The 12,975-nt window shown below is 39.7% G+C and overlaps 1 protein-coding gene across 13 annotated transcripts in view; it reads right to left on the bottom strand.

The window, feature by feature from the left end:
- The window catches only part of LOC115084679 (poly(rC)-binding protein 3-like), a 1,201,673-nt gene that overhangs the window by 119,271 nt on the left and 1,069,427 nt on the right, over positions 1-12,975 (bottom strand). For all 13 annotated transcript variants that reach the window (XM_029589869.1, XM_029589872.1, XM_029589868.1 and 10 more), the window contains one exon: positions 4,010-4,126. In XM_029589869.1, the coding sequence (XP_029445729.1) occupies positions 4,010-4,126 (117 nt within the window). The remainder of the gene's footprint in view (positions 1-4,009; positions 4,127-12,975) is intronic.

Genomic DNA, 12,975 nt, shown 5'->3' with positions numbered 1-12,975 from the left:
CTCACTCCCCTCTCCCCAGAAAAACCATGCAAAGCAAGCACATTTTATTTTGCATTAGTTATAGCCTCTTTTGTATTGGACATTTACTGTTTGTTAATTCTGTATTGTTAGAGCAGTGGTAATCAACCCAATCCTCTAGACACACTCAGTCAATCTGTTTTTCAGGATATTCACAAAAAATATGCATGGGATAGATTTACATGCACTGCCTCCATTGGATGCAAATTTATCCCATGTATCTTCATTGTGTATATCCTGAAATCCAGACTGACTGGGTTTAGAGGTCTTTGGCTTTGTCTCTGGCCCTCATCTCTGCCTTACAGAAATGCTCTGTTATGGTTGCCAACAATTCTATGTCATAAGGGCCAGGCTGAGCCAGTTTGGGTTTTATGCCACTGTATGCATGGACTTGTACTTCTGATTTCCTTTAGAAAAACAACACTACATTTACATGCATGCAGTAGGGTAAAACCAGGACAAATTCAGTCTACTGCACAAATAAAAATATCTGCTCAACTCAACTTCACCCCACCAAAAAAAGTTACAGCATATCTGAACCATATGAAAAGCTAAACTAAAAATACAATCTATTCCATCAAGTTATGAAATAGTTTAGCTGCCATGTTATCCCACTTGAATGCACAGAAATACAGTTAACACATAAGAACAGAAAACAATACATTTCTTGATTAGCTTTCAAGAACTATATTATAGTAACATTTTGAAGTAACAATGATCAGATACTTTGGAACTGATAAAAAAGGGCTCAGCAGAGAACTAGGTTTCCTATCACTGGAATGCCTTTTCTGATTCACTTATGGCAGCCACACTATCCTCTCTATATTTCCTGGTAAATGCCATGTTTTGCTCATTTGAATTCTAACCTGAAGATGAGAGTATTAGCTCTCAAAAGCTAATGAAGAAATGCATTATTAGTTCAATAAAAATGACTCAGCAGAGAACTAGGTTTCCTATCACATTATGTGCCATATTTTATTTCTGTATCATCAAGTTATGCAGTAATTATTTCCATTCTGACAGTATAATATGAGCGTTCAACTTTAAAGGAAAAACTGTTCCTTTTCTCCTAAATATATCTTCATATAGTTGCTTACTCACATTCTAATTATGAAAATAAAACTGCAACAGCTAACTCCAAAATAGTTGGCATTGCCTAGTCATCATTGTTAATAATTGTGACTTATACAGTTACTTTCATCCAAATGGCATCCCAGCACATTTTAGTTGTAGTGCTTTTTGAAAGTAAAAAAAAAAAAAAAAAATGGAGAGAATCACAGTACAATATCAATTATGATAGCATGGTCCATTGTGATTGTAGAATAGCTGAGGAGTTCATGTTAGTTTAAATTGATGGTCTCTCAGGTTCTATGAGGAGCCCTTCCTTTTTGAACAACCTCCATAGAGAGGTGAAGAACTTGCAGCATCTGTTACTATTTTTCCTTTTTGACTTTCCCTGCTTTAATTCTCACCTTTTTTGTGGGCTTTAGTTCAGGGATATAAATTTGCCCCTGAGCATGTGATCTTGCACAGCTGCCTCTCCCTAAGAGGACTGATCCAGGGGTATCCTTCTGCTTCTCTGGTAGATGGAGATTCTAAGGGGTCGATTCTGAAAACAGTGTGGCTGTCCATATTCGCGCGGTTCCCGGCGTGCGCACATGGATGCGCCGATTTTATAACATGCATGCGTCGGCGCACATATGTTATAAAATTCGATGGCCATGTGCACATGTGCCTGCGGCATGTGCTGGGAGCCGAATTTTGCATGAGTGTGCGCAGTGATGCAATCGGGCCTCTCCCAGTTCCCTCCCAGTCCACTCCAGCGGACTGGGAGGGAACTTCCCTACCCCCCTATCTAACCTTCCTTTCCCCTTTCCACCCTAACCCCTAATGCCTACCTAGCTACCCCAAATTTTTAAATATTTTTACTTACTGCTTCTTGCACATGGATGCAGAAGCAAGTTATGTGCGCTGGCTGGCTGCCAGCATGCGCTTCCCAGGGATAGCATACAATACAGCCCGCCCCCCCCGCCCTGTCCAGACACTGCTCCCCGCCCGCCCCTTTGAAGAGACTCAGCACTTGTGCGCGTACCGGCACTTATGCGCGTGGCCGGGCCCTTTTGAAAATGTGTGTGGTGTGCACAAGGTCCGGCCACGCGCATAAGTGACAGTATTTGCACGTGAGGTCATTTTAAAATTCGTCCATAACAATAGAAGAGTATTGGAGTTTTGGAAGATTTTTAGGAGTTTGGATTTTTTGAACCAGTTTCCTGAGAGAAGGGCAAACCCTCAGTATCTTGAAGGGTTGGGTTCTTGCCTTTGCGACCAGTTAACAGACAGGGTTGGAGATTGTGGAGTTTGGGGGGATTTTGAGATTTTTGCAGGGATTGTTGGAAGGACTATTTTTGAACAGGGGATTATCCTCTTTTCAGCCCTTGTTTCATATTGCAACTTGAGAGAAGTTATCCTATCCTCAAAGTGGAAGGAATTCTAGAGTTGGGAGAAAATAAATTAGGGGATTTAGCATGGACAAAGAGACGATTGCCTTTTTGATTATGATTTTTCTGATGCTGTTCCTAATCTTTTTCATGCTGGCCTGGATTTCGATTTTCAAACATAGTACATTTTCTTTGAACACCATTCTTGGAATCCATGATTATCTGCTACCTGAATCCCATCTGAGAAATTGCTGACCAGTGGCCTGGAAGAAAGTGAGTGTGATTTTAATGACCATGTCCAAGACTGCACCAGGGGTCCAGGAGGTTACACCTGCCCTCCAATGGATGAACCCTGGTGCCTCCAGGGGTTCTTGTGAAGCATGTGTGAGAAAAGGAGATGCTTGGATTACTTTGTGACCCCCTAAATTACTGCACCCCAAGAATGTGTGTGTGTGTGGGGGGGGTTTACAAACTGAATGGGTGTCTTTTCATCCCACAGCTATAATCACTTGGATAGGACTTGAGCATACAGGAAAGGCCAATGGCACTACCACTGTTCATGCTATCAAGGACCTGTACATTAATTATTTTCCATCTTTCAATGGCATGTCAGAAAGAGGTGTGCAAAAAGTTTGAGGTTGACTTCAAACCAAGGGAATTTCAAGCCAAAGATCTGCTTGAAAAACTTGTCAACATTTCCATACTGAATCTTGGGAAAATTTTACCACATTTTATGTAGATGTGATAAGCATTTGTTAATTGGCAAGAATCTACATTGAATCTGCCTGCTATATATAGATCCCTCAAATTTTACAAATCTGATCAAATTGAAATGCAAATTTGACAACGCATAGGGTTTGCAATGGATTTTTAATGCAAGTTTTCCAAACTAATTCAATGAACACACAAAAGTTTTGAGGGTTTCTTGAACTAGTTTGCAAACTTAAAAATAAGTTTCCACATCTCTAATTCCAGGCAAATGACCTTTTATGGAGCTTGAGAGAACTTTCTCTTTTCCATTATTGACTTTTCATTTGCCACATTTCCCTGAATAACGTCTATCACAATAAAACAATATAAAAAGACTTTCTAAGCTTCCAGTATCAAAAATAAATAAATACAAATTCAAACTTGAATGAAATGTTATTCAACTTGAAATATAAAACAGTGATATTAATAAAAAAATTGTATCATTTAGAAACACATTTGAAAGTATGCAATTATTCCTTTCAGTTCAAATACACATTGAGACAGGGAATTGTCAGGGTTTTCTTTCCCCTCTATTAAAGTGCATTGCTGGAAGCTATTGCTTTCCCCTTAAGTTTACAGAAAGTAACATAAATGAGCCAACAGCTTGTAAATTGGCCCATTATTTCTTTTGTAGAATTAGAGCTAAAAGTGTTGCAGGCGAACAAAGCTACTTTCTTTGCTATTAAACTGAGCATTAAATAAATTGTATTTAACATTAAAAATAAACATGAGAACAATTCTGAAAATAATATTGGTATTGATTGAACAAATTCAAGGAAATAAAAGAAATTAAATTTGCTTACCTCTTCAAACTTTAGCGCAATCATAGAAAAAGCCTTAAAAATTGCATCTGTTGGGCCTGTTATTGTCACAATTCGTTCTGGGCAAGAACCCTCTGAAATGTTAATTCGAGCTCCACTCTGCCAAATAAAACATAAATGGATATTATAATCTATTTGATTCTTATTTTTTATTGCTTTTGGAAAAGCAGAGTACAATGCATGAAAGATGCCTTTGGATGTACACTGAGTAAAAAATTGTTCAGTGGGCTGAACTCTATATTCATTAGATTAGATGAAGTAAATACCAATCTTTCCAGAACTCTGACAAACTGAAAATACTAGGTCCTTTATTTCAAAGCAGTAGCATTCACTGAAGACTTTTCTTTATTTAGTGCAATGACTTCCACCTCTGGTCTTCATAGCCCCCAAAGAGGTCTGTTTTCAGGTTAACCAAAATATGCAAATTAAGTTGGTTCTTAAATCAACTATGGCCTTACTCAATAAAGACATTTTCTTTTGTTACAAAATGGAAAAAGTCCTATTTGAATAAGGCCCTATCTAGATCTCGTGCATATTCATAGTGGATATCTTGGTAAAACAGACAAGTTTGGGGGTCATGAGGACCAGAGCTAAGAACCACTACTGATGGCAAAACTTGTAAGGGGTCACCTATAAGAGGACTTACATGGCTGTACAAAATCCCAGAATTTTCCAACTTGATTGAATGATTCAGTCTCTCCTGGAAGTGTAAAAGCCTTCTATAGAAGAGGGACATGCAGTAAAGAAGGGCTCCAAAAATGTTACAAGGTCAAAGGAATATTTTTATTCTCAGAGTTTCCCTAAAAGAAAAAATTCTGGCATAACATTTACTTCAGAGATAGAAGACCAGAATGATATAACACTTTATGGCAGGAGTTCATCTGAGGTGATACAGCTCTTTTGTGCTGATCCAGGACTCTGGCCTATGTTTAATTCTTGCTATATAGGATCAATTCCTCAACCAAAGTGAGAGAAGCTGTACCAGTACTACAGTCATATGACATTATTCCCCATTTTGAAAGAGAGAGAGAAGAGAGAGAGAGAGAGAGAGAAAGTTGAAATAGGGGTAGAAGATTTGTAGTGAAGTCTATGATAGAATTCATGCTGAAGTAGCCATACCATTGATGTTCTTCCAAATATTACATTACATTTCATAGTGCTGTAACTCTTTTCTTTGAAAGGGCACTTATCTTCAAGGGCACACAAAAATAATTTATATCTCTGGAGCTTTCTTCATTGATATTTGTCCCTTCCTGCTGGAAGTTCCCCAGGAGGAGTCCTTTCTGTGAGGGGAAGCTGATGCTTATGGCCCAGGCAGTGGTATTAACTTCTCACAGTGTGTCTGTTTGTCAAAGGATGTGATGTAATGCTGCTAGCAAGGGATAGATGAGCCAAGACAAAGTACTGTGTGCTCAAATTATAATTTACTGATTCAATAAAATTTATATCAATGTCCACTCTTTGATAACTGAAATTACAGATGCGGTCCTCTTCTCTCTGTGTATATGTATCAAACTCAGGATCTGGGCATGATTCCTACTACTCCTGTGCTGAGTGGGTAGAGCCCCAAAATCCAGGGAAGAATCATATTTTGCATGGGATCCCCTCAAAATAGGACAATTCCACCTGAGTCCACTGATGGTTTTCTTTTATCCAGTCTGTGCCTGAATCTCAAGGGGAAGATCCAGTGGTGGATCTCCAATTCTGGCTTCTCATCCTTTCTTCTGCAACCTCCATTCTAATGTCCTTTCAGAGGGAAAAGTCTGTAGCTGATGGAGATCAAGCAATACAGCCCAGTCTCCACTGGAGAGGAGGGGTGAAAAAACCCTCCTCTTAAGCAAAAGAGAAATCCTTCACTAAAAATGTCCAAAATCTCTGAGGTGCTTCTGTCATTGCAGTCCTTTTCTGACCGAGAAGGATACTGGCAGATCTTCAGAGTCCTGGCCTCTGGATCAGGGAAAGGCCATCTCCAAGAGTAAACCAGGCTGCACGCTAGTAAAATAAATCACAGTTAGGAAATTTTTTTAAAGCCTCTGTTCTAAAGCTGAAGTAGATCCTTAAGAAGTAGATATTGCCTGGAAACGACTTTCCTCCAAAAATATCCTCATTGAGGGAACAGGCCTCACTATAAAGGAAAAAACTCCAAGAGTTCCTCACTCTCTAAAACCAATGCCACACCTAACTTCCCCCACTTATAGGAAAAAGGTCTACCTATCTCAGTCTCTGGGGGAGGTGCTAATAGGATGGCATCACCATCTAGCTGTATAATTCCTATCACATGGATAGAGAGCCATTTAGTGGCCGACCAGGTGGTTGTCACAGTGCTATACTGCCTTTTTCCTAAAAATGGGACACAACCATCAATAAAAAAAATCTCTGATATGAACTGCACTGTCCCTACTCTCTAAAAGGAGTAAAACTGCATAAAAAATAATACAAACATCAACAGAAACACTCTCCCTCCAAAATCTTCATAACAACAACATATAATTTATTTATTCAGGGATTTATATGCTGCCTATTCACAGCCCTAGGCGGCTCACAGCTAAAACATACATAATATAAATACGACACAAGACTTAAAAACAAAATCAAACAATCAAATGAACTATAAAAACCAAACAGCGAGTCTAAAACAAGTCATATTTTGAAGGCCTAACAAAAAGGTAGGATATTCAAAGGTACCAAAAATCAAGCAATGAGTCTAAAATAGTTCATATTTCGAAGGCCTGGCAAAAAAGATGGGTCTTCACAAGCTTTTTGAATGTAGTGGTAATTTGGTCATCCACAATGACTACAGTAATGAGTTCCATAGTGAAGGCCTGGCAACAAAGAAGAGTCTGTTTCTCAGGTCCACCAGCCTCACTTGCTTGAAAGAAGGCACATCCAGAAGATCTTGCTCAGCTGAATGCAACACACGAGTGGCATTGTAGATGCGAAGCTGCTGGTTAATCCATAGTAGTTTCAACAGTTTATGGATTAGGAAAATAACTTTATATTGGATGTGCTCAGAACTAGGAGCAAATGCAAATTACTTAATACTGATGAAATATGTTCCCCTTGACTCAGGCTGGAAATTAATCTAGCTGCCGAGTTTTGTATGACTTGTGTAGTGTGTAATATATTTTCAGGAAATCCAAGCAACAAAGCATTGCACTAACCCAGAGTTGGCAAAATTATAGGTGAACTCCTGGTCCCTCCAGGTCTTTTCTAAAAGAGCTCCCAAAGGGATGAGGCCCTTTTGTTCTCCCCTTTGTAATTTACCCACCCAGGAGCTACCTGCACCTGCAGCAGGTTTTCTCTTTTGGAGGACCTGTGATGATATTGAGAGGACCAGAGCCAGAGCTCAGCTGACAACCAGAGAAGAGAGTGTCCAGAAGGCCAGGCAGCTGCAGCACAGGAGGAGAAGATGGAAAACTCCTCTCAGACAGATCCAACAGTTAAGGCTAGATGGTTTTCACTCTCCTGTGGCAATCCTCCTCTTTTGGAGGATTGTGATGATGTTAATGGGAGGTGTGAGGCCAGGGCTTGGCTGATGACGGGTTAAAAGAACGTCCAGGATGAAAGGCAGCTCCAATATAATGGGGAGGGAAGAGAAAGAAGGGAAAACTACTCCCAACAGCTCCAACAGTTCAGACCAGATGGTTTTCAACTTTCCATGGCAGGCCTCCTCTTGTTTCTTCACTGCTGACCACTTGTTGCATTTCTATTATTGTTTTAGAGAAATGAAGGTCAACAATAAAATTGACCTGATGAAGGAATCACAGAGCTTGACAACTAGTCACAAATGTATTAAGTTCATCCAAAAAAATGGTATCACTTACAACTTGTTTGTTGACCTTTGTTTCTGTGCATCTGAATGGATTAATATCGGGACCCTCAATACCCCACTATCCAGTTGTCCCTAACTTATGTAACCCCCTCCTTAATGTACGGTACAGGTGAGGACATAAAATGATTTATCTGCTCTTTTGGGAATAAACCCAAACTAGCTGTACTACTTTCCTTCCCTGCCAGGATGTATGGTTCATTAGATTTGGGGGTGAAAGGAGCCCTCTCGGCTCCCAGTGTGGGTTGGCTTATTCTCTCTAGGTATCCCTGGAAGAAGGGTACTTTTCTATTTACTGTGCGCTGAGTGCCAAATAACCACGCTGGGGTCACTGTGTTAGTGTCCCAAAAAAAAATTCTTTTCTGAAGATAATAAATGGGAAATGGCACAAATCTTTCATCCACAGCAGCACAATGAAATAGTTTGTTACAATGTTCTCCCAAATCTGTGCAGGCCAAGGGAATTCCTTCCATCCAGGACTTGGAAAAATAGGTTCCCCAGGTGGACAGGGTGTCCTTTGAATAGGCAGAAGCACCCCTTCCAACTGGCAAGAATGCTTTATTTCTGTCTTTGCACAGAAAGATAAATCTCTTTCTCTCCCCAAGGTTGATTGAAGCACCGGCTTTGCCTTTTACTCACAGCTGATTAATTCTTTCATTGATCTTCCTCAAATCCCTGGTGGGCAGAATCCCTTGGAGCAGGAATTTCCTTGCTCCAAATCAGGCAGATATTGAAAATCTTCTTAAAAACTGACGATAACAGCGGGGTTGCTCCTTAGAGTAGGTCATTGTAACCCCCTTTCTCAATGAGGCCATGGGGGGCAGGTCTTCCCTAACCTGCCCAGGCTCAGACTCGGGGTTCCCCTTTCCCTGGGCCCAGGAGTTGAACAGGCTCCAGCAAGGCCCCTACCATTTAAAAGGTTAAAGTTCAAAAAAATGCACTCAGAGATAATCTCCCACCAGACAGGTTGTGTTCTGGCTGGGCAGAAACCCTCTCGACCTTGGCCAGAGCCACCAAATAGGGCTTGCTTGGCTAAAATGCCTGGGCCTGCAAAATAACAAAAACTAAGCTCCTCTGTACCTCTTAACGCTTTTCACAACTCAAAGGACCTGCCTCTCGAGATGTAGCAAAGGTTCAGTTATATTCTGTTTCAAGTGGCCTGGCAATTCCAGACTCCTCAGAAGGAGGGACTGCATTTGAATGGATCCTTCCATTATTCACCCTACTCTAGCTTGTGGACTGACATTAAACATCCAGGACTTGTAACCCGAGACGATGCCTGGGTTACATCCATGCCATATGCTAGGAATTGGTAAGGAGGAGGAAGGAGTTGGCAGACCATCCCTTGTAGGCTTCTCCTTTAGAATGCCTGGACTGGTCAGCAGCCTGTATAAAAGCAGGCAGAGTAAAAGGAGTACTGTGGCATTTTGTTTTGGAGTGGCAGGAGAGTTTTACAATGTTTCCCCAATGTTAGTCTCCAGAGCCTGATACCTGGGGAAGAGGCATATTTCTGACTAGTATCCTCTCAGGCTGGCAGAGGGCATTCTCTGGAAGGTGTTTGGGGAGAGTGTTTTTTGTGAAAAGTGTGTTTTTGGGTAGAGCCTGTTCTTTCCTTAGGAGGATATCCCCCTTGCTTGGAGAAGGTCAGGATAAGCTACTGTGATTTCCTGCTTGTAATAAAAGGAGGAGGGACAGCAGTGTTTTGCTGGAGAAGAGAGGAGGATTTTTGAGAAGATTTTGTTCCAATTTTGTTGGGAGGAATTTTTGCCATCAATTCCTGCCCATGAGGAGGAAAAAAGATTTTGATTTTTGTGCTCTTTGGGACTTTCTAACCCAGAGATCCAAGAGAAACATCAGAGAAAGAAATCAGGAAATCCCAGTTCCCACTAGGAGTCCACATTCTACCACTGGGAGTGTTGGGTTCTAGGGCCTGCCATTTGAAAGGACACAAACTCAGCTCTACAAGTCTGAGACAAGCTTTTTGGAATTTTGTTTGAGAAAATCAGCTGGAGATTTTTGTTGCTAATTAGATTGAAGATATTTTTGGTTGCAGTGAAATTTTTTTGAAACATTCTACCAGTGTGTCTATTTATTTAAAGGTTTTTATATACCGATAACCGTTTGCAGTTTGAATAGGCGTGAAGGGGATTGTTTCATCTCAAGCAGATAAGTTAGCAGATGTTTTGGGGGACAGTAAATGAATGAAAATGGGGATGAGGGGCAGGGCGGGACGGGGAGGAGAGCTCTAAAGACAGGACATGCTAACTGTGAATACATCTGAGAGAGAAAGAGACTGAGAGATTATGTTCTCCCCCCTCCCCCCACCACCACTGGTTTGTCTTGGACTTTGAAAGTTTATCCCCCTTCCTGCCAGAAAGGACCACAGCACCTGGGGCCTGCAGACTGAAAGAAAGAGAGAGAGAAGGAGACACGGAGTTTGTGGCCCTGGGACAACTGTTACTCCTGGATTCAGGACACCCATAAAAAAGGGGGTTACACTAACATAGCAACCACACTGGTAGGGTAATTTTAAAAGGAACGCATGTGCGCCTATAAACGCTCGTATCAGCGCACAGCAGAGATGCTGCAATTTTAAATTGTGCTTGCAAGTTCAGGTGTATCACTTAAAGTAGCCCTCCTGCCCGTATTTTGGCTAGGGCTTTAGCAGCTGTTATGCACGTATACAGGCGGATTTTAAAATATGCTCGTACAAGGGAAAAAACAGTTTTTCCAAGTAGTCCACCAATTTGCCCAGTTTTTGTCTTCAAGATCACTCTGGTTCTTTATCCTGCAAGCCCCCCACTTGACCCCGAACCCTCACGCTGTGCTAAATTCCCTAAAACCCGAGATCTCCAGACTTGCTCCTCCTCAGGATCAGAAGTAAAGTTATGCGGATAACAAGTTGACATGCACCATGGTCAGCTTTTTTAAAATGTGAACTTACACGCATAATTCTTGCTTCGCCCAGCAATGCCCATGCCCCTCCCCTTTTCTGCCCCTTCTTCTTGATGAGCGCACGGGTACGTACATGGATTCTTAAAATGTGTGTTGATCGCATGAAGCCCGCATATACACATATATGGCCATTTTTGCTTGTGCAGCACTTTTAAAATTCACCAGTAAGTTATTACTGCTTTGGAATCTATGCCTGGCACCTTCTACAAAAGACATTTTTCCTGTTTTGAAAATCTCCTCTTGAGACTACTTTATGTTCTATTTCATTTTTTTTGTTTAATTTACATTTATGTTTATTCTGATTTAATAAACCACCCATGGGTGGTTTACAATAAAAATACTGATAAATTAATGAAGTAGACATACAGACTAAAACAATTATTTTGGTTTGTTTAATTTATTTGAAGAAAATAATAGCAAAGCATAAAAAGTAAAAAGAGAAACAGCCTCCTCCCCATATCATTGCAAAAAGAAAAAGAAAATGTATACATATGGCTTTCAGTTAAAGTCCACCGACAATTCAGGGGGAATGAGAACACAATCCACCAAAAATTATACTAATTCAAGTAAACATGCGAAAAGGGCAGCAATCTCATGTGGTTTAATCTAAATGAAAACAAAGCACTGTAACAGAGAACTAAGATGAAGTGATTATAATAAATCTTGTTAGACATACTTGTCACTCAAGAAAAAAGGATGAGCTGACCAGGCTCAAAAAATGTTTTAGATTCAGTTTTCCTTCTCAAAATCATTTTTGTCTTAAAGATTGTATTTAAAATTATAAATGAAAAGTTAGCCAGGTAAGTCTGGTTTGTAAAAATACTTGTCCTAAATTAATCCAGATAATTTCATCCCAATAATTTTATCTGGATATGCTGAGCAGAATACATATCTGTTTATGTTTATTTATTTTATTTATTTAAAAACTTTTCTATACCGTCATTTAATAATACACCATCACAACAGTTTACAATTAGGCATGTATATAAGTTTGGTTTGTACATTTATCTAGGAGGTGCCAATCAATTTTTCGGTTACATGTTTCAATAATCTATTCTACATGGACAGTGGATTGGAATTTCCAATTATATGATTCACTGGATAATCATATATGTTTTATACTGTCTTTCTCTTAAATTAATACTTAATTATGATAAAAATAGTAAAGAAAGCAGTTATACTTTTAGGTGACTTTCAGCTGTGAGTAGGTGTTCTTACTCATTGACCTCATTGTGAAAAGCTTTTTTGAAGAGCCAAGTTTTCAAACTTTTTTTGAAGAGTTTTAAATCATCAATCTTATTTCGAGTGGCATTGTATTTCATAATATTGGACCCGCTAAGGATAGTGCTCTCTCTCTAACTTGGGTCAGTTTTGTTGTTTTGACCGAGGGTATGGGTTAGTAGAGCTTTATTGGATGATCTGAGATTTCTCTGGGGGACATGCAATTGCAGTGCGGTGTTTAGCCAGTCAGTATTTTCGTCATTGACTAGTTTATGAATTGTGCATAGCATTTTAAATTGCACTCTTTGTTCTATTGGCAGCCAGTGTAATTTGGCAAGTGTTTGAGTGATATGATCCCTTCTGCTTTTACCAGTAAGTATTCTAGCAGCCGAGTTCTGTAGTATTTGTAGAGGTCTGAGTGTTGATGGTAATCCTAGGAAAAGTGTGTTACAATAGTCCGTGCTAGCAAAAATTAGTGCTTGTAGAACTGTTCGAAAGTGTGCTTGAGTTAATAAGGGTTTTAGTCTCCTAAGGACCATTAATTTGGTGTAGCCTTCTCTAACTTTTAGTGATATGTGTTGCTTAAGGATGAGTTCTGTATCGATTATTATTCCTAGGTTACGAGCTTTCTCATTTAATTCCACTGTCTTGTCATTTTTAAGTTTTATGGGATTCTGAATTATTTCAATGTTTTTTCGTTCAAGGTGTATAAATTCTGTTTTTTCAATATTAATTACTAGTTCCATTTGGTTTAGTAGTTGTGTTATTATATCTAGGTACAGCATTGCCAAGTTTAATGTCTTTTCAATTGTTTCTTCTACTGGTAGAATTAGCTGAATGTCATCAGCATATATATAATGTATGATACCTAGTCCCGCCAGTAGGTGTTCTGCTGAATATACGGTTAAAGTCATAAAGATAATTTTACCCAGATAACATTTCT

Source organism: Rhinatrema bivittatum, chromosome 2 (assembly GCF_901001135.1).
Source record: "Rhinatrema bivittatum chromosome 2, aRhiBiv1.1, whole genome shotgun sequence".
Taxonomy (NCBI): Eukaryota; Metazoa; Chordata; class Amphibia; order Gymnophiona; family Rhinatrematidae; genus Rhinatrema; species Rhinatrema bivittatum.
Note: the sequence above shows the minus strand (reverse complement) of the source record. Positions and strands in the feature narration are given on the sequence as shown.